General features: G+C 43.8%; 1 protein-coding gene across 1 annotated transcript; it reads left to right on the forward strand.

Annotated features, from left to right (window-relative positions):
• ppfibp2a (PPFIA binding protein 2a) lies at positions 1-27,805 on the forward strand (the record flags this gene model as incomplete). The annotated part of the gene is made up of 25 exons (XM_080843500.1): positions 1-64; positions 3,171-3,400; positions 7,096-7,182; positions 8,591-8,704; positions 11,007-11,135; positions 13,592-13,825; positions 14,483-14,575; positions 16,864-16,975; positions 17,440-17,472; positions 17,965-18,026; positions 19,072-19,147; positions 19,398-19,492; positions 20,205-20,269; positions 20,676-20,733; positions 20,969-21,010; positions 21,226-21,361; positions 22,550-22,685; positions 22,960-23,088; positions 23,421-23,571; positions 24,336-24,447; positions 24,740-24,828; positions 24,962-25,084; positions 26,364-26,489; positions 26,706-26,894; positions 27,107-27,805. The coding sequence occupies 25 exons, from the start codon at positions 1-3 to the stop codon at positions 27,308-27,310; spliced, it is 2,889 nt and encodes a 962-aa protein (XP_080699626.1). The 3' UTR covers positions 27,311-27,805.
• Between the last annotated feature and the right edge of the window lie 180 nt (positions 27,806-27,985).

Consider the following 27,985-nt stretch of genomic DNA (forward strand, 5'->3'; position numbering starts at 1 on the left):
ATGGCTTCAGATGCCAGTCACATGTTGGAGACAGCGCTAGAGCAAATGGATGACATTATTGCCGGTAAGCAAGTGGATTAAAATGCATTTTTACCTCATAATAAGATCATATGGCGATTGCATTGTTTTACTGACCCTCATTCAGTATCATGTTATTTCCTCATTGTGATCTCAGTAAGGGGTTAGAAGAATGTTCTAAAATGTCCTAGAGGGTAACACTTGGACCTCCCCAGATTCTGCCAGTCCACTGAGAAATATGTCAGCTCCGTGTCCATGTTTTGTCAAGTATGGTATGATGTTTGTGCTACCCTGTAGCAGTGCATGCAGTGAATGCTAGAAAGAAAGTAGTGGGTACCGATAGGTGTAGTAGCTGCTGTTGTTAGTATGTTAAAGCTTTTATAGTGTCATCACTTAAAAAGTAAAGATTACACAAACACACACGTATCTCTGTGTGTGTACGTATTTACTGTTTATATAGGTATGTTCTGAATAAAAAAAGGCTGCAAAGCCTTAGATGAACTTAACTTATACAGCTGAAGATAGACTTTCCTCAAAACCTCTCTGGTTTTGAGGGAACCCTGTGTGCAGGATTTTAATTATTTGTACCTATATTTTACCCACCTTTGTACACATCAGTTACTCCTTCAGTACTGCCTCTGGCTTTCATTGTCTTAATGAGCCTACCCCCTCCTGCTGTTCTTGCTGCTGGGCTATGCAACTTCCTTTAGGGGTGCTACATTTGGGATGGTGGTGTTTATCAAAGCCACAGCAGCATCTCAAATAAGCCAGCGGGGTCTTGGCCCGAGGGGCAAACACAACAAGACCCGCTATAAATAGCGCTTTGCTAATGACCACCCGTCCAGTGCTTTGACAGGGCAGCAGAGGGGCATTATTCACCCCGCACTGATGTTATTAAACCCTGAGGAGATGGAAGCTCAACAGCCAGGGGCGCAATATCACTCTCCGCGACTGAATCAACTGTTGCCGGTGTGTGGTGCTTGCCGCTTTAGATAAGCTGCTCTAATAACAATGATATCAGTATTTATGTCTGTAGCCACAGTGGATTTGAGAGATGGATTGATGACCTTGTTGCCACCATACACATTTCAGGCTTCTGGTAGTATATTGGACCTTGTATAGCCTGCTAGGCTTGGTGATGTTGGTAGTGGTAACGTTGAGTTAACTGAGCTTTGTTGTTGGTGTTGTTGCGATTGTTCTGCTGGTATTAGTTGGTTATGTCTAAAGTTTGCTGATGTGAGGCACTGTAGCCAGCCTGCTTCTGTTATGTAATCTCAGTGTAAGAACGGGGTTGAACATGAGCTTTTTGAGGGCTGTGCCTTGTTAGGGAGAGCTGTGGCCTCCTGGGAGTTCAGGAATTACCGATGACCAAGTGTCTCGTTAAACAGAGGCTAAACGAGGGAGGCAGCCGGGGAATCAGGAAGGGCTTGGGGCCCCGAGTCCAAACCTGTCATGTTCAGTTCAAGAGATGGCGGTGGCACAAACGCACCCAAACAGCCCCAGTGAGCAACAGCAAATGTCACAGAAAATGCCTGCTGTGCAGTTATCAAGCGTTGGGATGTTCAGACAAATCCTCCAAACCATGCCGTGTACTGTCAGTGGAATGAAACATTAATGGCAAAACATTAAAAGTTAAATATTTGCTGTTTGTGTTGTTAAAAAGATGCATTGTACAGCAGTTTTATTTAGTTTAATAGTTAGTTTAATAATGACATTACATTTGATTAGATACATTTAAAATGTATAAGCAATAATGAATGAAGCTATGAATATGGCATCTTGACACTTCCACTCCTCAAAATGACTCTTTTTATCAGTACAAAGTGCATATGAAAATATGATTAGTAGGCTTAATCGCAAAAGAGAATGAAACAGGATGTGTAAATAGCTTTAGTGGTTTGATATCATTCTGGATAATCCTCTGTTGCATGGTCAGTATGTTTGAAAGTGGACAGTCATATCTTACAGAACTGATACATTTGAGCGTCTATAAAATTGCATTAGTGATAAAAAAGTCTGGTCGTTTGTGATGCATTATCAAGTATAGCCCAGTCTTTCTGAAGTGAGATTGTGTACATGACTGAATTGTAGAGGAGAATGAAACTATTTAAATGGGGTTTAAATGCACCTCTGAAGTTCCATATGCGTTCATGGTTTACACACATGGGAGAAGTCTGGAGTGAGGGTGGTCTAGAAGAAAAGCGGGTTTATGTGAGGCTTGCCCTCATCACAAGATGCCAATGGAAAATAAACCCACCAAAGAGGAAACTGTTCGGCTTCTCTTTGCCCAGTTAACAGGCAGGGGGAGGGTTGGGCTCAGCATGGCTCATTACCTGTAAAGTAGTGGAAGGGTGCCCTCTGTTGGAGGAAAGCAGAAGTACCCCTCTTTGCACAGTGAGGGATTATAGTCAGATAATTATAGAGTGGCATTAAAGTTGAGATGACTAAATTCACTTTTATACATTTTAGTTTGTTGAAACACAGTATCCTTTTTGTTCTTTCATAAGATATATTTTTAGGTAATGGTAATGCTTAACAACAAGACATTCTTGACAAAAAATGGCATTAATAGTATTATAAAGTGCTGTGGCTAATGCTTTATTTATGTGAACTATTTAATGTAATTACTGTTATTTGAGCAATTCTTAATACCCCTAATGTGAAGTGGTAAGTACTGAATGTTTGGGGGGAGATTACATTCCTATTTCTCTGTGAGTGAACACAAGGCTGGCAAAGCAAGGCAAGTTTATTTATATAGCACAATTCATGCATATTCGTAATTCAAAGTGCTTAACAGATGAATAGATAAAAGAACAGAAAAATAAGAGATTGCAAAAGGTTAAGTGCATTATAACAGTTAAAAGAACAGAAAAATAAAAGATTAAAAGGGATGCTAATAGAACATATGAAAATAAATTACAAAGTAGAGTGCGTTTGATCAAAAAGCATCTGAGGACAGTTGGGTCATACTTCTAGATTTTAAACTGGCTACATTTGGAGCATCTTTGATGTATCAGGAAGTTGGTTGGTTGGTATTTTGGTCCTGTCCCATGTCAAACTAATTTCCATATCCTTCTCTTCCATATCCACTTCAATAGAATAAAAAATACTTGAAAGCTCTCATCTCTCGTCACCCCCCTCCCCCCATCTAGGCTCCAGGGCGCTGGTCCCTCTGGGAGAGTTCAGCAGTGCTCTGGTGCTGCCGGAGCTGCCGGGTCCCCCCGTGACCTATTCTGCCCCTCTGCGAGTGCTGCAGCTGACCGAGGAGCTCCGGGAGGTTCTGGAGCTGCAGGACAGTCGAGAGGACGCTGACTCACTGAGGAGGCAGATTCCCAGTGACACTGCCTACATGTTGCTGCTGTGGCTGACCCAGGGCCTGGCAGTGAGTACTGTTGGAACCTATGGTGATGCTTTTGAAACTCAACCCATTGCACCCACGGACATATGGATTTAGCGTTTACTGTTTACAGATGTGCTTCAGAAGTGGTTTGTAGCACTTGTAGCTGGGATGGTAAAGCAAAACCCAAACGCTGCAAGTTTCATTGCATCATATCCCAGGAGGCACTAAAGATAACAAAATAATGATACCTAAATCTAAAAAAAATGACATGTTTTTGTATGAAAACGCACTGATACATAGGATTTACCTTTAGCTGATAGCTATCTCTACACTATAGAAGTTTTAATGTTTGTGTTTTGTAAGGACTTTAAAACCTGGATGCACTTAGCACCGTGTTACAGCATGCTGTACCACCCATGGAATAGGGTCTTATTTAAAATAAGGCATGTGATGTTACTCCATGCAGAAATGATAGATGGCCTGTGACCCAGGGCTTACTTGTCCTACATTCACAGTCTTCATACGCCACCCACAGTTCCCAGTGGAGTGTGTTTGAGTTGGCGAACGACCACAGCTTATCCTAGAGAATTCCCAGAGGGCGGAGGAGACAGGTCTTTGCAAACCGGTGGTCTCAGTGTTATCTTTGCAGTGTACTTTTGGAGGGTAAGTGTATATTTTGAAACACTGTGCTCCCTCGTGAAGAATGGTCCTTTCACATCAGCCAGCTGTTGGGAGGGCAGAGAAGGGCGGTGGGTTATGGGGCCTCCTGCGCCTCCCCGTGTGAAGAGGAAGAGGCTCTTTTCTAGGGTGTGTTATGGGGCCTCCTGTGCCCCCCTGTGTGAAGAGGAAGAGGCTCAATTCTAGGGTCTAGGGGTCCACAGCGCACAGTTAATGAGATCCAGAGTGGATCTGAAACTAGGGGTTCCTGTTCCCTTCCCCCAGTCCATGATCCCCCAAACCCAAACCCACCCCACCCCACCCCCACCCCAAACACACACACACACACACACACCATTTTTTCCCCCTGCATCTCACTTCTCTCCTTCTCCACCACATCTCTGTCTTCTATGGCATTCTTCTCATCCTCCATCCTCCATCCTGCCGTCATATGCCCTTTCTATCCGTTTACTATTTCTCCTGCTGTGGGCGCCATCTCCCCCCCTCTCCTCCCAACTCCCCCCCCCCCCCCTCCCCCTCTGCCATGTGGAGTACCATGTCTGTGATGCGCACATGCCACTGAGTGTTCCCTCTCCTCCTGGCTGGCTGGCTGGCGGGCGGGCAGCCCCTCAGAAAGCCCCCACATTTAAAATAACACACAGAAGTTCAGACAGGTTCTGAGGACTGGCTAATGAGATCTCCTTAGAGCATAAAGGAAAGAGAAGAGGAAAACCTAGAGAGAGTTAGACAGTGGGAGTGAGAGAAGGGAGGTGGACAAGAAGGAGAAGGAGGAGGAGGAGGAGGAGGAGGAGGAGGAGAATGTGAAAAGAAGAAAAGAAAAGGGAAAAGAGAGCGGCTGGCTTGATCTGTGCTGCCGGTCTGCAGTCTGATATTATAACTTGCCGTCTAGCCTGCCTGTGCTGCAAACCAGATGCTCGGCAGCCTGACCAGTCGATGTGGAGACGGAGCCAGAGCCAGTGAAAGAAAGAGAGAGGAAAAGAGAGAGCATAAGACTTACACCAAGAAGGAAAGTGAGCTCTGGGAGTCTTTGTGAAAGTCTTTTGTTTTTCAAAAGCGTTGTATAGTATGGTGAGGTTAACTGCTTTTGGTTCATACTGAAACTGATGCTACAATGGCTGTGCAGAATGGAGTGTGACATTGACTTTTACAAACATTTCGCCTGGCTGAAAAAGGTGAGTGGGTTTGCATTTGCCAATGCTATTGTGCATTCTCTCTTTGCTTTAGTCAGTCTATTACTATCTGTCCAAGCACGCTTCACTTGAAGTTTACTTTGACGGATTAATTGATGAGTGATCGTTTCGGAGCGCATGTGACAAGAAGCAGTGCATGCTCAGTAGTGGAGCCTAGAGGGGGCTAAGTGTTTATTGCCTTGTGTCAAACGAACACATTAAAGTTTAAAAACAGCCTCCCCTTTTACATTTCCTGGGGTTTACGTAAACGGCCGCCACAGAACCGTGTCAACAGATAGAGAGAGAGGAGCCCCCGTGAACCACAGGCGTCACTGGACTGTGAATCACATGCGGCTCACACATTGCACCAGGAGTTGTGTTGCTCTTGCACAACTCCAGGGAGTCACTGTGTGTACATCCGAAGTGCCCCAACAAGAGCCTGCCTAAAGCCTGCAGAGCTCGTAGTCTTAGCGTGGATAATGGCAAACAGACATGGAAAACCTGGCCCTTCCTGTAAGGCTTCTCTGTGGTGGCAGTGATTGATTCTGCCGGACTGCAGCGGTAGAGGGAGATGCAGCGAGTGTTAACATGTGACAGGTACTCTAGGACACCTAAAGGTGGTGCGGGGCCCTGGGAGGGAGGGGCACAGCAACGAGACCCCACCCTACCTGGCTGGCTCCTTTTGAGGAGGTGAAGACTGGTGCACGGTTCTCTGTCCCCATTTATTTGGAAGTGTGTAATTACACTAATGTTTGTTGGTGTGTGTGTATGTGTGTATGTGTGTTTTTTATTGTACATTTCGAAAGGGAAGCTTTGAGATGAACCCTTTTGTTCTTTTGTGGTCTTAAACTGCTCTATGAAAACACTGTGGGCAACTGGTCTAACTTTAATTGCATGGCCATGTAGCAGTGGCTCCTTCTCATGGTTATGTAACAGATTACAGTCCTCTTTAAACTGTGCAGTCTTACAAAAAATCATAGACTGGTATTTGTTAACTTACTGAAGAAAAACATCAAACTTAAAAAAAGTGTTAACTTGCTGAAAAAACATAAAATTAAATGAAAGAATGTCAAACTTTACTTCAAAAATAAATAAGTGAGATTATATGGATACCAGACTTTGAGTTTTGCAAAGATACCGTTAAGCATTTAGATGACATCTGCATTTAGTAACTTCCGCAGACAGTCATGATCAAAGAGACCCGCATAACAGGAAAGGTGTTCTTTTTATCAGGATTTGTGCTCCATGGGAATCAATGTCATAACCTTGGTGTTGTTAGCACAACTCCTGTATGTGTTGGGCTAAGAGAAAAAAATGTTGATCAAGACATTTAGTTTCTTTAAAATTATAACTTTGTAGACTTTTGATCGTTGTATCTCTTTGCTAGGTTTACTCCACACATATTAGTGTAGGCTGCAGTAGTTGCTGCAGTAGAGCCACAGTATGTCGCACATTGCTGCCATATTCCACAAGGCCTTACATTCCACTCGCATTTAAACATTCAAGGAAAAAAGAAGGGGAAAAAATGCACAGATTAAACCTGTACTAAAGTAAACCTCTTAGGGAATTCCAGTGTGCCCTGGTGAGTAACAGTAGTCAGATGGAGGACTTTAGAATCTCCCCTTGGAGCTTTCCATGAGAAGGTGCCCTCAGACAGGGGAGGAAGCGGTTTTGTTTGTTTAACGGTTGATACGGTGTGCCCGGCCTAGGCAGGGTTTTGGCTCCAGGACACATGCCTTCTCTACTCCCTCACAGACGTCTGTAACCGTATCCGTATTCACAGGCCTTTCAGAGTTCACAGGCGTTCATACTGGGTCCTGCCATTGCCTTGGCTGTTGGCTGTGAGTTTATGTGGAAAGAGTTAAGAGTGGGGGTCGTATCCTTTTACAGGTGAACCTGCAGTCATTTGGGAACAATGAGAGCTATCAAGAACGCCTGGCTCGATTAGAAGGGGACAAAGAGTCGCTCGTACTCCAGGTAAGACATATTCTTGTGTGTGTGTCTGTATGTATATTTGTATGTATGTCTGCGTGAATGTGTTTGTAAATGTATATGTTCCTGTATGTTTGAGAGCATGGTATTTGCATTCTGCTGTCTAAAATGTGTACTTAGTTTGAAATTTCATATGACAATAGGCCACCTTTTCTGAAAGATTGAAGAATTATATGTGCCAGTGTGTTGGGTGTTTAGTGGCACTGGCAACAGTTCTACCCATACCCTTTGCGAACCCCCTTTGAGTCCATCCAAGGGCAACTGGGTTGCGTGAGTTGATTATGAGCAGAGTCTTAAAGAAGGTGGATGCTCATGCGGCCTCGCTATGGTCCACAGCCTGCTGAATATAAACACTTCTGTGATCATATAACCTAGTCATGTGAGCCAGTAAGCCATGGAAAACGTCTGCGTGTGTGTGTGTTTGTGCGTGCGCGTGCATTTGCGTATGTGTGTGTTTGTCACATGTTCCAGAGCTCTAATCACAGTTTCAGAGGCACCTGTGCTAGAGATCTCTGTTTGGTGGTAAACACTTGACACATGTAATCTTCAGGTTGCTGAGTGTTTATTTCCAGAGGGGAGTTTTCGCAATTGTGGGAAGGCGTAAACGTTTTTTTTTTTCGTGCACCTGTGTGGCGTTGCCAGCTAGGAAACGCTGTCATTAATGACTTCTAGGATTTCAGAAACATTCCCCTCTGCTGAAATGTGTGGTACTTATTTGTCTAGTTTGAGTCTCAACACGTATAAACTCCCTTTCCACATCTTTCCCATGAGAGCTTAGATGCTATGAGGTATAAGTGCTAAATGTTCTGCCACTTGCCAGAACATTCCTCTGAGAGAGTCAGCTAATTGATTGAAATGGAGGTAATCTGACGTGGTGAGTGTTTGCTGAAGACGGCCATTGTTTTCTCTTGCTCCAGTTTTGACAAGGTCAACCCAAGTAGTTCAGCCGTTGAGCAACAATTAGGCTCAGGGGAGTCCCTTTGGCGCAGGTCTCCCTTTATCTGATCCGTTTTTTGTTTTTTTTGCCAGGGTTTAGTCTAGATGCATATCTGGCGCGTCTGGTGAGTGCTGTAGCTGAGCAGTGCTGTAGTGTAGAGAGTGAAAGCAGGGTGCTTACTCAGCAGATCCCCCATGCCTGGAAGGCAGAGCGGTGGAGTCCACAGAGGGCAGGGAAAGAGGACAAACAGGTAAAGGCGTGGCGTAGTCTGCGGGATGTCTGGGTTGCCACTCATTTAAGCCTGCCTACCTGTCTGTCTGTCTGTCTGTCTGTTTGTCTGTTTGTCTGTCTCTGCCTCAACATACACACACACTGACTGCTTAACACACTTAGAACACACACAAATACATATATTGACTCTTTTTCACACACTCTAACACACATATACGCACACAGGTGAGTGTGTTGACTGACCAGGTGGAAGCACAGGGGGAGAAGATTCGGGACCTGGAGTACTCCCTAGAGGAGCATCAACACAAACTCAACAACACTGAGGAGATGCTGCAGCAGGTATAGCCTTTTCCATTCTCTCCTCATTACCTCTAAACCGCTTTAACTTTAGTTTTTTGATTCCTGTGTCTTCCCTGACTTGCGAGCACTTGACTTGCCGATGCCTCCAACTTTCCACTCTTCCCCCATCTCTGTCGCTTCACACAGAGGGGTGGCATTCTCATCACATGTTTGAAGCCTCTGTGCACTGTAGTTCGGGGTTAAGCCTGCAAGCTTTACTAGTGAAAACAACTCTGCGGATTCACACGCCTAATTCTCAAGGCTCTATAATCTGTTGCGTTGCTCATATGCCTACAGCATTTGCACGTGAGACTGTAAGCCTCTGTCTTTTAATTTGCCTCTTTGAACACTTATAAGAGATGAGAGGAAAAATCCCATAAAGCGCAAACAAAAGAGCATAGGCGTTTGATCTGCGTGGTGCTGCTCTACGGCAAATAAATGACTTTTGCAGCATTGGAACTTGTTTTGATTTCCAGTATGGTTCCCTTCAACTCTAAATAAACGTATTTCCTGGTAAAAAAAAGCCAGTCTGGTGCTTCCTCTGGAGGAGAAAAACAGGTACATTTTTAATCCATTGCTTCACAGCGTCTTCTCTCAATCTCCCATGCTAATAATAGCTTCTTTAGTCGTGGTATAATTTCATCTGCAAGAACTCCCCCCGAAAATGAAATACTCTCAATAATAGAATCAGTGTGCAAGAGAGGATTCGCATCTGAAAAGGGGAAAAATGTCTATGATCCAGCTTTTTCGTTGGAGGAAATTCCTTGCAAGGATTCCAGCAAGCCAAGCTTCACATTGCCTTGACAACCCAAATATTTAGCAGAGGGTGTTGGACTTCCAGGGCCAGGTTTGGGGCTCGGGTTGGGGCTGTGCCCGGTCTGGTCTAAAGTGGTCTGCTGCGGTTAGGGCAGGTGAGCTCCAGCTCCTGCTCTAGCTCCAGCTCCTGCCTTCCATCTTCAGCCTCCAACCAGATGGGTCAGACACTCCCCGCAGCTCTGTGGAAGAGAGAAAAAAACTCGCCTCTTTCATTAGGAGAGAGAGAATGAGAAAGAGGCAGAGAGAGTGGGAGAGTGAAACGGAATGATAGTGAGGAGAAACGGATGGAAAGAGAGACAGACTGGAAATAGATAGTGATAGGGAGAAAAATATACACAGGGAATAAAAGAGAGAGAGAACAGCATCTTCCTTTCTTCAGAGGAACAGTCATGTCACTTTTCAATGCATTAGCATTAATGACCTTAGTCTGCATTTGAGGGTTTTGTACCTTATCTGTGGATCTGTACCTTATCCGTGGGCTCTCATCAAGAAATCAGCTCTGCCTCATGTTGCTTGGAGTTGGGACAAGGTAGGCGGAATGTGCTCTTGGTGGTTTTGCATAACTGCTGGTGTTTTTTTCTCTTTTTTTTCTTTTTTCTGATAATTGTAACACGGCAAGCGGTTTAATCACATTATAAAGCGTGCTAGCAAGTTTATTAAGTTTTACACTAGTTTCTTTCAGCAAATCCCCTTCTGCTGATTGATTCAGCAGACTGAGCTGCCCTGATGAGTCGCTTTATATAGTGCGCTAGCCTGCGATGTGGTCATTATGAGGTTTTGGCCTTCAGGAGAAAATCTGTTTCCAGTGACACAGCGCTAATATTTTCCATGTGGGCTTTTTCAAAGGCACAGCTATCCTCCTTCAGAAGGACTAAACTCTGTGTCTTCAAGTCGTTTAAATGCAAGTTTGCACCTGCCTGAAAAGCACAGAGTTCAGACAGCTATCTGCACTCGGAGAGGTCTCCTGATATTATCTAAGACTTTGGTGATAACTTGTTTTGTACTATGTCTAGGTGGTACTGTGAATATAGTCCCTAAATCCTGTGTGATTTAAATAGTTTGTTGCTGAACTTATCACTCACTTTAAAAGACTCCAGATGAGTGATAACTGTGTTTTTTTTTTATCTTTACCAGCCATCCAGATAATGTAGTAGCTTTTCCTACAGCTCTCTCTCTCTCTTTCTCTTTCTCTCTCTCTCTCTCTCTCTCTCGCTCTCTCTCTCTCTCTCTCATGTGTCGGCTCGTGAGAGAGGAAGTAAAAATAGAGCTCATGGAGACTTGTGTATATTTAGCCAGCGTGGAGCCGTCTCTCTAAAAAGTCAGAGTTTGTTTGAGGGAACTTTGTGCCTGCCGAAGCGTGGACTTCTGCTTAGCCCTGTGCTTTTTGGTCCCGTTGTGTGTGTGTGTGGGTGTGTGTGTTCGCGTGTGTGTGCGTCTGTGTGTGCATGTGTGTGCGTGTGTGTCCCTGAATGGACCCTCCACGCAGGAGCTCCTGAGCAGAACCTCTCTGGAGACCCAGAAACTAGATCTGATGGATGAGGTGTCTTACCTGAAACTGAAACTAGCCAGCATGGAGAAGCAGAACCATAATGTGGAACGGCAACACAAAGCAGAGGTACTGCGCATACACTTGTGCACACAGACACACACACACACACCACACAAACCAGCACACACACACACACACACACACACACACACACACACACACACACACACACACAAGCAAACAAATGTGAAACATAGTCACAGAGAGAAGTTATGGCCCTGATTGGCTATTTAAGTACGATGTAGTTTGTAAAATGTTTAAAGTTGATTCTGTTTATGGAAGCTTTGTAGACTGTGTAGGGGCAGATGAGAATGAAATGGAAGAGGAACCACTTTTGTGTTTGTGTGAAAGTATTGTCTCATGCTGGGAACTTTATTCACACTAGAACAAAGAAGTGTTGACAGAGGGCACTGACATGGCCCTAACAGACTACACCATAGGCAGATATCGGCTTTGGCTCTCTCTCAATGATGGTCAGATGTAACAACAACGACAGAGGTGTTTAACTATATAGCATTGCCATTTCTAAAGTGGAAGGTGCTGAAGGTGTCAGTGAAGTCAGTACTTATAACTAATCCTTAATAAATTAGTGGATAGAAGATAGTTCACTCGGAATCACACGAGACTATGCCCAAAAAAATTCACGAGTTGTCTCTAATTATGGGATTTTCAAATGCAAGCTGCTTATGCCTGACGTGTAATGGCAGTGTTCACAGTTACGGCTGTGGTAAACAAACAGATGTTGTAACATAGGTCTAATGACTGCTTTAGGTCAGAGCGCTGTGCATGGTAGTGTTAATCCCCACTGTACGCTGTCAGTGGCCGTTGTAACTGGCAGTGTAAACAGGCAGCGGTTTGCCAGCATGCCGGCGTTGTGAAATGTGGACATGTCAGTTAGCTGCCCTCATGACAGTGCAAGGCGAAGACCTTTGGCACTTGAAGAGCAAACATACATTTAGCAGTTCAGGAATGATTGTTTAAAGACAACAAGGACAAGGGTATAGGCGGTGGGGGCTGTTGTGTGGGGTGGCTCCTAGCCTTTGGTGTCATCTTTCAGGCTCAAGTCTCTGTTTGTTGAAGCCCTGACAAGTGCACTTTGGAAAGACCGAGGAGGATTTAATGAGTGATTGATAGGCGGAAACGGCCAGCCTCAGAACCTGTATAAGAATGACAAATACACACTAAAGTCCTCTTACTGTTTATTGTTTGTCGATGGACCAACGTGAATGATCTCACTTCATGCTTGCTTGTTGGAGTAAGGCATATTCGTACCTCTTTTCTTACTGAATGTGAATTATAGCCCTATGTAGACACCCTAAAGGAATAAATAATATGTCTGGGTTATCTGCCAGTTCTGAAGTTTTCTGGTTCATTAATTTCTAGTTTCCCTCAGTGGTTTTGTCCTCAATAGACGCCGGTGTCATATTCCCCTTAGGCTGAGTTTTCTGGGAATATAGATCTCTAGTTTACTGTATTCTATTCTCTGTTATAACGAACGGTGTGTACAAACTCTGACTGCTCTATGACAGCTGTTGGGTTTTATCCAGTGAGGAAGAATGGCAGAAATCTGCTTGGAGCATTCCACTGGCATGCTTCTCTCTCTCTCTTTCCTCTATCCCTCTCTCTCTCTCTCTTTCTATCACTCTGCAAACTCTCCTGACCCAGGACCGACCAGAACGTCATACTATAGATAGCATGCACAGTGACAGACATATCTTTTGCATGTTCTCTTTCCTCAAGTATCATATCAGACTTCCTCTGCTCATATTCCAGACAACATTCTCTCGTTGTTTACTCACACTGGAGAGCAGCCCTGCTGTTTACAGTTTTGTATTTTTATTTTGTCTTGATTGAACCATTAAAAAAAGTTATCTGGTAAACACTTTCTGGCTACATTTCTAGCCAACACTTCATACACATATTATGGTCCGAATTTGCCGTCAGGTTCCTCCCAATTGTCCTGGAAAAAGGAAAGTAGTCTGTTTGTAAGTAGACAGATGGATTTACTATTGGTATGTGACCACACTCACGCAAACAAAATAGGTCATTGACTTCTTTACCCTGGCAGACCATACTGCAGGCAGAAATGGACTTAGCTGTTTTCATAAGACCAAGCAGCACAGCTTTTCTCATTGCGGCCTCGTTTGCCCCTCTAAATATGCTTCACTGTGACGCACTTGGTATGGTCCTTAAATATTCCATCCCATAAACCCCTGTAAGTGACACAAGTCAGAAAGCAGGGCCCCCCTCTTAAAGGGACCCCCCCCCCCCCCCCACACACACACACACATACTTAATTAGCTGGCCTGAGGAGAAACCACATGGAAGCAGTGTATACACTCAAAGCCCAGCACGTCATGCATATGTGCTCCTTCTGGGTTCGACTTAATTTCCCTTTTTTCCCTCCTCTCTCTCTCTCTCTTTCTCTCTCTCTTTACCATTTCCTCTCTGCCTTTGATGCATTCTCGATATCTCTCCAAACTTTTTTCCCCTTCTTTTTCCTCATTCTTTCCCTCTTACAGAGTGTAGTGAATCTGATTAGTGAGCTCCAGGAGCAGATGTGTAGGATCCAGCAGGAACTCAACAGTAAAGTGAAAGAGAAAAAAGAGCCTGCGGAGCGGGAGGCAAGGGAGGGCCATGGCGGTAGCCCAGCGGAGGCCCCTGCCTGTGGGGCGGAGGAGACGAGGAGTGCCAGCGTGGCTTCCAGCCCCGGAGCTTCAGACACAGAGCAGAGCTGCCACTGCGGAAAAGAGAGTGTAGGAAAACCATGGATGGATGTGGGATGCACACAGCTGTTTCGCCTGGGCTGATAACGGCCTATAACGCGGCCTCTAACAGTGACTTGGAAACTTGTGGAATGGACTAATGGGACTAATTGCATAACCCGTAATAGGATGCGAAATGCATCCTCCTTCGTTTGGGCTTTGGGATTAGATGGTTTTAAATGTGTGTTTGAAACCCATGAGCTCACGAGAGCTGAATTATTCTGTCATTCTAGTTCAGTTTGTATAGCATATGGCATGTTGTACAAGATGCATGTAGGAGTGGCGTGGTTAAGAAAGGGGTTTAATGTTTGCTCATGCGCTTTCTTTGCGTGTAGAGTGATTAGTGCATAAGTTCATAAGGCTACTCCTAACACTGGAGGTTCATGGATCACACCACCTCCGTACACGTTGCACACAGACACTGCTTCATAATACCATACTCTTCACTGCCTGGTGCCTTTTTTGCCTGCTGTAACACTGAAATAAGGGTGGAGTGAAAAAGCTAAACTTAGAAGTATCTTTACTATTTCTGAATAACATACAACTACAAATCATGTATAATTATAATATATTATAAATATCATTTTTTGGTTTTTGAAGAAGTGACTGTACTGTATGCTAATCGTTGCGTATGCGTGACTCATCCAGGGCCTGCTGCACGAGCTGAGACTTCTGAAGGACAAGGTGGAGGAGCTGGAGGATGAGAAAGTCCAGTATGAGAGGAAACTCAAAGCTACAAAGGTAAAATCAGTCAGTGAGAAAGTCTCTTCCAGATCTCATTTCTCAGGTGCCTAGATGTCACTGCTAACTGCCACTTAATGCAATCTCTCTTCCATGCTGTTGTTTTCCACTGCGAGTCTAGCATGAGTCATGTTTTCCACGCACTGTTGTATTTGTGAGTTTATTGTGCATCTGTAACATAGTAAAATCCTGTGCACTCCACCAAGACTCACCACAAGACTCCACAAGTGGTCGCTTGCTTCTTTTCTTTCTCTGCCTTTTCTTCTTCTTCTTCTTCTTCTTCTTCTGCTACTTTCTTCTTCTTCTTCATTTTCTTCTTGTTCTTCTTTTTCTCCTCCTCCTTCTTCTTCTCCATCATCTTAATCCCTCTCTCCTTTCCTACTCTCTCTTCTCATCTCTCCACACTTCTGTCGCTCTCTCTCTCTCTTTAGCTGTCGATCTCCTCCTCTCTGCACATGTGCTATCAGTCCGTGCTGAGCCAGCTGGCCAGCCTGAGGCTGACAGTGGAGCACCTGCAGGTGGAGAGGCAGCAGTGGGAGGAGCGCTGCAGGACTCTCCAGGTGCACTAACCCACAATCCATCTCTTTCTCGCCCCCTCATCTAAACCCTGCACTGCTCCTCGACCAACCCTCGTCCCACCCACCCGCCACCCACCCAACACACACTCTTTCTTCTCCCTTCCTGCTTGTGGTATACCATGCCTCTATCACTTGCTCCTGTTCCTATTTACCTCCATGTCATTTCCTGCTCTCTTCTCTCCCTTTCTGCAATTTTCATTATGATTGCAAATTTATGAAAGGAAATATTGTATATGTAATTGAGTTTTGTAGATAAGGCAGTCACTTACTCAATGTAGTCTTCTAAAGGGAATTATTTAATTGAGCTCTTAGGACATACCAATGTCTTATACATTGTTTAGCTGTTAGCCACATGCTACTTCACTTCAGAAATTAGACAAATTGCAGATTTTATGGAAACAATACACGATCCTTTAAATTTCATGTAAAATAGAGGGAGTGACTGATGTCACTGTGATGCCATATGTTGAATTTAACCAATACTTTTGACCCCGCTAGCAGCATGCTCAACAAGCTTAGCTCACCAGCAAACATATCAGGAGAGACAGAACCCTTGCAGGACAAGCGGAGCTGTGTGAGTCTGTGAGAAGGTGAATTCCCTCCCTTCTCGTTGCAAGAAAAGGGATGTTGCCCTTTAAAGGTCTGTGACTCCCCCACCACAATGGTTGGGTCCGGGCTCCCCTACGGCAGTGGTTGGCTCCAAGGGAAGCTAATTGGACTAATTAAGCCAAAGAAGCTGTGTCCTATTTAAAGGGAGTCTCATTCCATGAGGGGAGAGGACTGGAAAAGAGAATATTTTGAGAGACAGGAAGGTGTAGCGCTTACCTGGAGTGAGGAAGTGTATACTTTGTCTAGCTGTGTGGACACTGTTTACCTTGTCTGTATGCCTTGTCTTGTGCCTAGTTTATGTGCTTTGTTTTGTGCCTTGAATATGTGATTAGTTTCTGTGTCGCTAGTTTATGTACTTAGATTCAGGCTTAGTTTCTGGGCCTAGTTTGGGGCCTAGCTTGTGCCCCGAGTGTGCCGGTATTGGGCCTAAAGTGGCCAAGCAGGTCCCTAGGGCGCTCCGTTACTTGAGTTCCTGTGAGGTACTGTCTGTAATTTGATTTGTAATTATTTTGAGGGCACATGATGGGGGGTCGATATCTAAGAACCCTGTGTAAATAAAAGAGAATATTTGTATTTGAAAAATCCACTATCTCGGGCACGTTCTTCACCACCGAGTCCAGTTGCCCACATCCCAAAAACGTCGGGTGACCGCCTGGTCCCTCACAGAGGCCTTCGAAGCTGCTATAGGTTTGGACACAGTGTGGATAGGATTACATCCTTGTGAGGCTTACTGCAGGAGGCAGTGCGCTGTAACCCTGTGGTGAACCATGAGCACACATGCCCCTAAACAAAGCCTTGTATGCTTGACCTGGATCCCCTGACCTTATGTAACATCTCCCCGGCGCTGGATAAAGAATAGTGTTGTCTAGTTCCACATATTGAGATGAACAAAGGAAGTCATTGCTGGGTAACCTGTTCTCCAAAGCAGATTTTGTTGTCCTGGTTTTATCACTGAAACAAGATTTGGACATAAAAGTCAAGTTATTACATAATTTCCCTCATCCCATACCTTACATTTTGTGTGTTATTTCATTATTCATGAAAGTGTTAATAACTTGGATTTTTCCCTCTTCTCTTCCTCACACTCGTTCTCTCTTACAGGTAGAAATATCAAACCTCCAGCAAATCCTCCTCGCCAAGAACACAGAGATTGAGAACCTGCAGGCTCAGCTCCTTGCCAGATCTCCCGTGTCCATGGACAGTGCAGAGAGAGGTGAGTGACCCCACTGCCACGAGCCGGCTCACCAGGCCACACTGTGTCGTGTAAACATGGTACAGCAGCAGATTTGTCTCCCACATGTGTGGGTTTTTGCTGTGTCACTCTTGGTTTGTGTCCCTTCGTCGCTGGACCGTTATGATGCAGTGTGGTGTGTGTAGCATGAGTAATTGGTGCTTACGGCAATGCGAGCTTGGTTTGTCATTTAGGCTGAATGGGGAGATATGGGTTGGTTGATACAGAAATCACTTAAGGTCCTGAGATTCAGTGGAATTTCATTTTCTTTGTGAGGAAATAGTTATTTTTAAAGCAGATTTGAGTGAAAGTTTTAGGGAAGTTAGATGCAACTGGAGCAGGTTGTCAGCATGTGTTTATGTGTGGCGTTGTCTAACAACGTGTCTGTCTCACCCCCCCCCCCCCCCCCAAATCTCCACTACTTTGGTCCTCTCTCACTCATTCAGAGGAGATATACAGAAGAAGACTTAACAACAAACGTAAGCTTGAAGATTCTCTTATTGTTATGAATTATGTTAAAATGCACACACACACACACACACACACACACACAGACACATACATACACACACTTATACAGAAATCCCATGCTTTCTATCTGCTCTAACTTCGGCACAAAAATCTGCCCTGTGTGTGCATGAATTGTGTGTGTGAATTGGGATTGTGTGTGTGTGTGTGTGTGTGAGTGTGTGTGTGTGTGTGTGTGTGAGAGAGTGGGGCACATTCCATTAATCTTCTCTTTGCCAAGGCACCCAAATGTCATAGGTATGCAGTATTTCATCAGGACCTGAATGACGGGCAGCTCAAATGTTTTTTCTTCTCAAAAGATCTCTGTCTTACTCTTTATCCTGCTAACGGCAATGTAGTGGTGCTTTACCGTGAGCATAAAAGAACAGCTCTATTCGCTTAGTGAACACCATGTTTAAGCTCAAGTATCCTTCATTTGTAACTCAAGGCGTATCTGTTAACAGATCAGGAGTTGCAGAGGTTGAGATCCGGAATGGAGTCACTTCTTGCGGCAAACGATGAAAAGGTTGGTGCAGGGGAGACTTCACACATTTTGCATATGCATTCATGCACACATTTTTCCACCTATTACATATTCTAATTTGCTGCAAATTTAGTATGAAAGGTTACTGTGTTTTTCCCCCCCGAAAGCTACAAAGCATATGGCAACTTAAAATTTGAATTCAAAGTGGTTGTCCGTGTCACATTACATGAACTTTCACAGAATACATACATGCTTTCATGCGTTGCGTTCATTCAATTTCAGACAAGATACAAGCCAAGGCGTGGACAACCCAGAGGTTCTTTAGAAAGGCACATATGCATCACTTAATAAATCGATTGATCAGGGCATGTACATCCAAGCCAGCCATATAATTTACATTCTGCCTCCTTCGCTCATCACAGAAGTATCTAATGACTTCCCAGCCTCATGTAAAGCTGAGCCTCATGTGCTCGTAAACACTACCTGTCCCCTTTGTCTGCCCTCACAAGTCCTCCCAGGGCCAGGAGGGTTAAATAATTAAAGCACACAGGGGTCTTTGTTCCCCTCCATGCTCGCTCTGTGTGTTAGTGTGGGCTCTCTGGGGAGACACATGAGTGTTTATACTGCAGGGCCTTAGCCAGAGCCATTTCCACAGCCCGCCTCACTTACACAAGTCGTGCCATGCCAAACCCACCTAATGGAGTTACAGTGAAGGGAAACATGATTGCTGCCAAAGCCAGGGCACTACATCAATATATACAGACACACTTACACACACATGCAAACACACATACACACACATCCATACACAAACACACCGAAAAACTCACACAGACACACACACACACAGACACACACAGCCTTCTGAACGGATGCCATAGCTCAGATTTCCTCCTTGGTTCCTGTCATGGTTGGCTTTTCTCCACTGCCATGTATCTGTCATGTAACACAGATCACAGCCTGTTTGCTGAACGGATGTCTTTAAAGTCAAAAGACACCTGAAAAAATACACACGAGAATTAAGGATATGCCTGAAAATGTGTGTGTGTGTACCCATGTGTGTGTATATTTATTGTGTGCCATTCAGGATAGGCGAATCGAGGAGCTTACCATCCTGTTGAGCCAATGCAGGCAGTTCAGAGAAACCTCTGCAGCTGTACCAGGTCAGTAGCTCATAATGGCTCAGGTTGGCCGCAGTACAGCTTCAACAAACTTGTTTCTCTTGCCATTTTTCTTCATTTGTGTTGGCCCTCCATAACATTTCTGTTATAAATTATAAAGAGGCCTTGTCTCAGAAAGGGACTGTCTCAGTTTGTCATTAGTGCTTACATAAGGCATGAGGGAATATTACCAGGAGTTATTATTTCTATGCAATCCGATGAAGCGTCTCTTCATTTGGAGTTGTTTCTATAGTCTCCAGGGAACGAGCTCTGACATGCTGCAGTGAGGACGGCCGCATGAATGGGGACGTGAGGATGAGGGCACTCTCCTTGAAAACTCACTCTGAGGTGTGTTTGAGTGTGTGTGTATGTGTCTGTGTGTGTGTTGGATTTATCTACATTTGGAGTGTAAATTAAGTAATTCTGAATAGCAGCACTAGGTGTTTGCATGTTTTATTTTGACTAATGCTTTGAAATAAGATTGTGCCGTTTACCTGTCTGTGTAAATACCCCAGTGTTGTGTAAATACCCCAGTGTTGTGTAAATACCCCAGTGTTGTGTTAATACCCCAGTGTTGTGTTAATACCCCAGTGTTGTGTAAATACCCTAGTGTTGTGTAAATACCCTAGTGTTGTGTAAATACCCCAGTGTCTGTGTTAATACCCCAGTGTTGTCTTTGTGCTGTTTACGTCTCTGTGTAAATACCCTAGTGTTGTCTTTATGCTGTTTACGTCTCTGTGTAAATACCCCAGTGTTGTCTTTATGGTGTTTACGTCTCTGTGTAAATAACCCAGTGTTGTCTTTATGGTGTTTACGTCTCTGTGTAAATAACCCAGTGTTGTCTTTGTGCTGTTTACGTCTCTGTGTAAATACCCTAGTGTTGTCTTTATGCTGTTTACGTCTCTGTGTAAATACCCCAGTGTTGTCTTTATGGTGTTTACGTCTCTGTGTAAATAACCCAGTGTTGTCTTTATGGTGTTTACGTCTCTGTGTAAATAACCCAGTGTTGTCTTTGTGCTGTTTACGTCTCTGTGTAAATAACCCAGTGTTGTCTTTGCAGTCCTCCAGTGGCTCCTCTCCTGTTCTCACGTCTCCTCTGTCCAATCAAAGAGAAGCTGAATCCAGGTATGAGCCGTTCTCGTTCGACAATGATGAATTTCCAAGTGCAAGATGTCATTTTATAGCGACTCTGAATCGGTCACGCTCTGTCATAAGCTGAACATGTCTCCATAATGTGAGCATCCCTCTTTAGTTGTCAAAAAGGAAGTGAGAGAGTAGACCAGAGAGAGGTCATTCTGTACTTACAGAGAGCAAGAACAATTATATCTTGAAATTGCCCTGATAATAACAGCAATTTAAAAGAAACATGTGCACCCCTCAGAAGTCTCATTGGTGTAATATTTTCTCCTTCCACAAATAGACTTGAACAAAGGTAGCTATTTAGCCACTAGTTTGTGTGTGTGTGTGTGTGTGTGTGTGTGTTAATGGCGGAACAAATGAGATCCATTATTCTTTTTACTCTCTGTGTTAGGTCTCAACCAAGACTGATATCATCTAGTATGGAAGATTTGCAGAACGGGCTTGCAAAGGTATTTTTGTACCAAGAGCCACAGTCAGTTTTCCAATGAGAACAGTTCTATGGGCTCAGTGCTTAAAAATATGTGTGATGTACCTCTCAAATTTCCAGTCCATCCTCTTTGTCAGATGCTTAAAAATATACATGTTCATCATACAGTGTGCTTATCCTTTATATATTCACCATACAATATATAACTTATACAATCCTTTCATACTGTATCAACTGTGATTTTTTTTTTTTTATAGCAAGTAACTGGACCATCTGTAGAACCTGGAGTATCAACAGAGGTATTGTAATTGTCTCCTGTTCTTGATATTTTCTAACAAAATACAAAAATCAACCAATTCAAGTGTTCTTTCATTGCACTTATTAATATTTCATCACTTTTGCTTACGCCACACATTCTGTCATTGTTACCCCTCTCAATTTATACACTGATTTAATGCAAATGATGCCTTACCACTTGATACCCAAAATGTTACATGTGTTTGTGCTTGCTCAGGTTCGACTGGCAGACAACAAGAGCCAGACGTTGCCAGGGACACTAGCTCTTATGGAGCAAAACAGAGAGAGTGAGGGCAGTGACACCTCAGCTCAGAAGTCACCGGACGAGAGCGAAGATGGAGACTTCAATCTAAGTATGCACACTACCTCACAGATGCTTCCTAACGAGTGTTCTTACCATGTTAGGTAGAATATTTCTGGGTTTTCATTTTTTGGTCTCTACAAATTTTAAACTTTTAATTAAGTCTGTAAGAAAAAAAGCCCATCACATACAGCTTCTTGAGGAACCACTTTGATAATTAATTAAACGTTAGTGACACATATTATTTTCTTTCCTGTAAAACCTCATCTGCATGTGCTAACACATACCTTTGTCTGCTATTTCCTAACGCCTTAATTCTCTCTTTTCTGTTCTTCTTTCTGCATGTGTACATGTGTATGTATGTGTACATGTGTGTGTGTGTGTGCGTGCGCACTGCTTTCGCTTCCCATTTGGGTGCCGGCTGAAGACCTTTGCAGGAGTGCCAGTGCTCCTGCTTTAGGTACCTCTCACTCCCTCTGCTAAAGAAAAACACGCACTCAGTCTATTCCTGGCCTCTAGGCTTCCCGCAGGGTGGAGGACAAAAAAATAAATAAAACAACCCACTGCCCTCAGATCACAACCAACCCCACCAGCCTTTGATCAGGCCTAATAGGGCAGGCCAGATTCGACTCCGCTCTCTCTCTGGCCTGCACCCCGACCCCACCCAGTGGTGGGGCTTTGACTTGAAGTGGGCCCGGAGGTGAGGCGGCCTTTGAGGTCCTAACCACTGCCATATGATGCAGACGACGGCATGAATGAGCACGCTCAGAAGGGCACATAAACCCCCAGCTGGAGACAAAATTGTGGGCTCTGCCTGTAGTTCTACTTTAAGCCCGCTAACATATCTGCTATTTGATGTACAGCACTCCCACATGTTATAGAACTAATAATTCAGTCATGAAAGAGAAAGCACCACTGCTGTAGGCCCCTGGCCAAAGTAAATGCTGTGGTTTTTGGTTTCGTTATTGAATTGCTACCATGTTATAGCAGGAAGGGAGCTTGTTTTAACTGGATAATGACTATTTTTTCTCTTATTGCTCAATTGCTCACCTTTGGTGTGGATATCCAGGAAAACAAGACTTCTTTGGTATTGGTGGGTTGCTCTTGAATTGCGCATGCTTATTTGTTCATAACGTACTAACGCAAGCATACTCAGACTTCTAGTAGTCCCAGTTCCAGATGTGAGTGAATTCAATGTGGAACCGCAGTACTGATGTTGAGGTACTTGTTCTGTGTGCAGGGAAGACTGAGAAAATGGATGACACTACATCCTCAGATGTCTCGCCCATGTCGTCAGGGGCAGACTCTGGACAGCAGTCCCCTGTATCCCAGGAAAATGTCAAGAACACCAAAAGTATACGGAAAATATGGGGAAAGTGAGTGTGCTATCATTCTACCAAACTGGATATGCATGGATGTGAAACATGAAATTACATTGTCACTTGACATTTTGTGAATTTTGTGGGTAAAACCTTTCTCTGATAAATATTAGCTAATGAGTATTGCACTGGAGTGATAAATGGTATGCATTAGACATGCATTATGCACATACAGGAGATTTCAATTGAAAAGTGAACATGAAATGTGGCATCTTTCATCTCTCTGTCTGGTTTTCACATGAAATATTTCTGGTTGAATATCTCTTTACAGAATCAGGAGGACACAGTCGGGGGGCCTAAATGGGGTTGACCTTGAGCCATCTGAGTTCCGTAGAGGAGGACTGAGAGCTACAGCCGGCCCTCGCCTGGCCCGCACTCCTGACTCTGGCAGCTCAGTCCGGTACGCAAGGCCTGTCACTCAAACACCTCCTGCTGTCCTCATCTACAGGTGTAGAGCTCAGATTCAGGCAGGGAATGTCCTCCCCAGTATTTGCTCACATCCATCTTAATTTGCTGTATATTAAAATTCTAGAAGAAGGATCCAGGACTGATGAATGACGTAAGGTACTGGTATGAATATGATGTAAACTACAGGAGGGCTTTACTTCCTAGGGCTCGATTTATGCACCTTTGTATGACCTCTCCAGAATTTGCTGTGCACCTGACAAAAACTTACATAATAACCTTAAGTGGACATAATCTGCAAAGTCTGCTATACTTTCCGTCCATCAGTGACAAAAACACACCCTTCTCCAAGTGGACCAGAGAGCAAGTGTGTGGTTGGCTGGAGGACTACGGGCTTGGCCATTATGTGAACCTCACCAGGCAGTGGGTAGAGAGTGGACAGACCCTCCTCTCAGCTACACCGCAGGACATGGAGAAGGTGAAGCCACAGAATGTTCTTAATTTGTTTCATTGAGTTTTGTTGATATAGGCTATATAGAAACATCACTAAATAACAGCACTTACTGTCAACAGTGCACACAGAGACACCACATGTTAATAAGTATTCAGAGAGGTTATACCCTACATGCAGTCCGACATAGTATTGTCTGAGTCAAAGAAGCATTTAACAACATTTAATAACTTAAATGTGTAACCTGGTGGAGTTCACAGCAGATGTAATATGATAACTATTCCCTCAATTAACTAAGTAAACCAGTCAGCATGTGCTTCGCGATGTCTGTGTTGCGTCAGTCTGTATTCAAAACATACAGTTAATCCTCTGCTGTTGCTTAGCCTTTTTTTAGCAGTAGAACATTGTGCCCCTTATTTGAGCTTGACCCTGTACTCAAAGTTCAAGCACAGAGCTCCGTGTAGAGCAATACTAATATAACCCTACCAAAAGTGTAACGCTATGTCAGGACCTCAGGGTTATATGATGTTGGTCTTCGGATAGAGCAACTCCTGTGATGTGAAGTACTTGTCATGGTGGCACACAGCTGTGGTCAGAGTCCCTGAGTGCCTTTGGAGCCGGGCTGACTGTCACAATGTCTGTCACACTGTGTCACATGCTGACAAGTATCAAATGTATTTTGTGTTATTTTTTGTATGCAATTGTAAACATTGGCAAAGGGTAACCGGGTATTTTAGTAAAGTGCCCCCTTTAAATCATGCTGCTGACCTTGCTGTTATGCTTATTTACAGGAAATGGGCATTAAGCACCCACTGCACCGGAAGAAGCTACAGCTGGCCGTACGGTCCTTCAGCAACAAAACCATGGAGAAGTCCTCCGAACTGGACCATATCTGGGTCACACGTAAGTTTTAGCTCAGTTCAGTGATCACCACTATCGTTGCTGCACGCACTTGCATAAAGTTAAGTCATAACATTCTCAATCTTGCCTCTAGAGACCACTGTGTAAATGTACGCCATGCTTCAGGTCTCTTTCCGATCTGCATTAGATTAATTTTCCCAACAAGTTCATAAGCATATGATGAGTTTAAGCATGAAGTAACCACGCACATCAGAAGCCCATTACTCACCCATTTGCAGCCAAGACTACATATGGTGCTACATTATGTTCACTGGGAGTGTCTGCTCCATCTCAGGGTGGCTGGATGACATTGGCTTGCCGCAGTATAAAGACCAGTTCCATGAAGCTCGCGTGGATGGCAGGATGTTGCAGTACCTGACTGTGGTGAGGTTGCACGAGAGGCCTATAGTCGATTCACCCTTGACTGTTCTGTAGACGCTTACATAAAAAGAATAAGTCCATTATGTCACAGTTCACCTCTGTCACAGTGACATTTCCCTTCTCGTCTTTGGTTCAGAACGACCTTCTGTTCCTGAAAGTCACCAGTCAGCTCCATCATCTCAGCATTAAGTGTGCCATCCACGTGCTCCACGTTAACAAGTTTGACCCCCACTGCCTGAGACGCAGGCCAGGTGACGAGGTGAGCCTGTTGGTAGGTCACAGCAGAAGAATTCACCCGATGGGTGGCTCTAACCTTATATAATTCCTTTGAATTGTCTGATAAAGTGACTTGTGTGATATATTCACAAGATACAGCAATTGAATTGCATTTGTTTGTAGCATTATACATTGTTTGATGGTCATCTAATATAAGAAGTGATTGATTGTTGATATGATTTGCATTCTAGCACTTTCTAGAATGTACAGTAAGTCTGCCATTTAGAGCAGCTTGTTATATCCAAATGGGCTTCTAAATCGACTGTATGTTTGTACTGTAGTTTAGTTTACTTGTAAGATGCTTTGGAAGGTTTGGAAGGGTGTGAGTGCCAAATAAGGAACATAAGTGTGTGCTGTGGCTCCCTCATATTAACACATCCACTGCCAAACTTAACGATATACTATAGACTTGTGGTTGAAAATACACAATACTGTTATGTGTTATGACTGAAATCGTGAGATTGATTTTAATCAGTTGCAGTTGGAAATCGGCAGAGTAGCAGAAGTGAAATTGAAAGTGAGAACGTCAGACTAAACATGGCCAGTCTTCTCATATTATGTTTCCCTTCTGCTCTGTATGCATGATATGAGTGTACAAGTACAATGGAGCCCAACGCATTATGCATGATGTTTAATGCAACAGTGATGTAATCTTTTTGGCTAGCTCTAATGAAAATATTCTAGGTGATTATCAAAAGATCAAAGAGCAGAAGAGAAAAATGCATATGTAACAGGATTAATCAGCAGCAGTATGAGCATTAATTAAAGGAACAGTAGCTAAAATAGGAACTATAGAAACTATGGTCATCTATGCTACTCGCACTCCCTTCCTCTATTTCTGTTTCTCTCATTGTCTCTGTCAGCAAGACTTGAGAACAAGTACCAATGGACATCAAATAATAATTGAAAATTAAAATATAGTTCAACTAAGGCTTTCTTTGGAAAGTCTGTTTTAGACACACCATAACATAACCAATCAGGAAATATCCTGTAGACCATTAAATGCTTATCAGTGCCCCAGCTTTCAACTTACTGACCATAAGGTGACCCTTACACTCTTCGCACACAAACACCAGCATAGGTCATGTGTGGCATGGTTTAGTTTGATTGTCTAAAAATATAATTTTCATGGTTCAATAATTTGAAGGATTTAATTTTGATATGACGTTTTGATAGGGATTTTTTGAATGCTGTAATATATTTAACTTGTTTCTGGATGGACCCAGGATTTTGAGAATCTTCTCTTGTTCTCTGTCTCTTAGAATAAGACATCTCCTTCAGAGGTGGTGCAGTGGTCTAACCACCGTGTGATGGAGTGGCTTCGCTCGGTGGACCTGGCCGAGTACGCACCCAATTTGAGAGGCAGTGGAGTACACGGCGGCCTAATCGTGAGTTTACTGTATTTATGCATCAAAACAATCCCAGACAGCAGTAATTAAAGTCACTATTACAGGCACAGATACTAACATTAATAATGTGCATTTTAATTTGGCATTCTTCAAAGAAGCTCTTGAACACCACGGCTCTACATCCGATATCTTGATACGGCAAGGAGTCTTTTGATGTTTGTCTTAATGAGGCTGTGTCGCATACGCCTCTTTCAGATCTTGGAGCCGCGCTTTAGCTCGGACACTATGGCCATGCTGCTCAACATCCCCCCGCAGAAGACTCTCCTGAGGCGCCACCTTGCCACCAACTACTCTGCGCTGGTGGGTGCCCAGGCCCAGCAGGAGAAGCGGGAGTATGCCAACGCCACGGGGCACACACCTCTCACCACAACAGCCAAAGTTAGGGTAAGATGTTTTTTTTAATTTTGCTGGTAATTTAATGAGGTCATAATTTTTCCCCCACATACAATTTCTTCTTTTTTCAGAGTTGAAATGAAGTTGCCAATTGTTTTATCATTTTAGTTTGTGCATAAATGAAATGAACATAACTGAGCAAATGGCAAAAAATATAATCAATCTTTCAACTTTGCAACTGTTTTTCTTTCTATCCACGTTAGCCTAAGAAGCTGGGATTCACACACTTCAGTCACTTACGGAAGAGGCGGCAGGACGACTCAGCTGATTACATCTGCCCCATAGACACAGCCTCCCCGTCCGCCCTTAACGGCTCTCCGCACAGGCCCTACGCCGGCTTCAGGGGCCTCAGCCCCGTCCTCGACAGAGACTCGGACAGAATGGAGCAGGTTGGATCTCGATGCTGATCTGTGTCTCTCTAAGACAATAACGCTGTGCCTACGCCCAAAACCCCGCCCTCTTCAACTACCGCGCCGTCTGCGGTTGCTATGGTTCCTCTACAGCAATCAGGACACTAACAGGGTCAGGTGATTTGGATTTAGGTACAGATGATTTCCACAGGGTTTAAATGGATGGAAAGAAGTTACAAATCATATGGACTTTTAAAATGTGGTGATTTGAATGTGTGGTGTGCACAGAAATCGCTCGGTTTGTAAATGGTGTCTCTGTTTGAATATTAACTATCGTGTCATTCATCTGTGATTGATTGGGTATGGAACCTAAAGGGGATGTATTAATCATGTGATTTTTCTGGGCATGCTGAAGAAATTATTGTAGAAATTGTTGTTGCATTCCTCTTGCTAATGGTACTCTCTCTGACCTGCTAATACCTGTGCATCATTATAATGCTGCCCACCACACTTTGCAAGCTTCATTAAAGTATGCTTCCTGTAACAAACCTATTTCACAGAACATCTGCTGCTTTGCTTTCAGACTTCTGTTTTGGGTAATTGGATCATTGTTTAAACAACAACCAAAGAAAAGCGAGGGCTGTTTTATTAGCTTAGATTAAAAGAGCAAAACAGGTTTCAGAAGAAACCAGTGCAGGCAGTTTATTGATTGATGAATGAGTTAATTTAATT

The sequence above is a fragment of the Sprattus sprattus genome (assembly GCF_963457725.1).
Source record: "Sprattus sprattus genome assembly, chromosome: 8".
Taxonomy (NCBI): domain Eukaryota; kingdom Metazoa; phylum Chordata; class Actinopteri; order Clupeiformes; family Clupeidae; genus Sprattus; species Sprattus sprattus.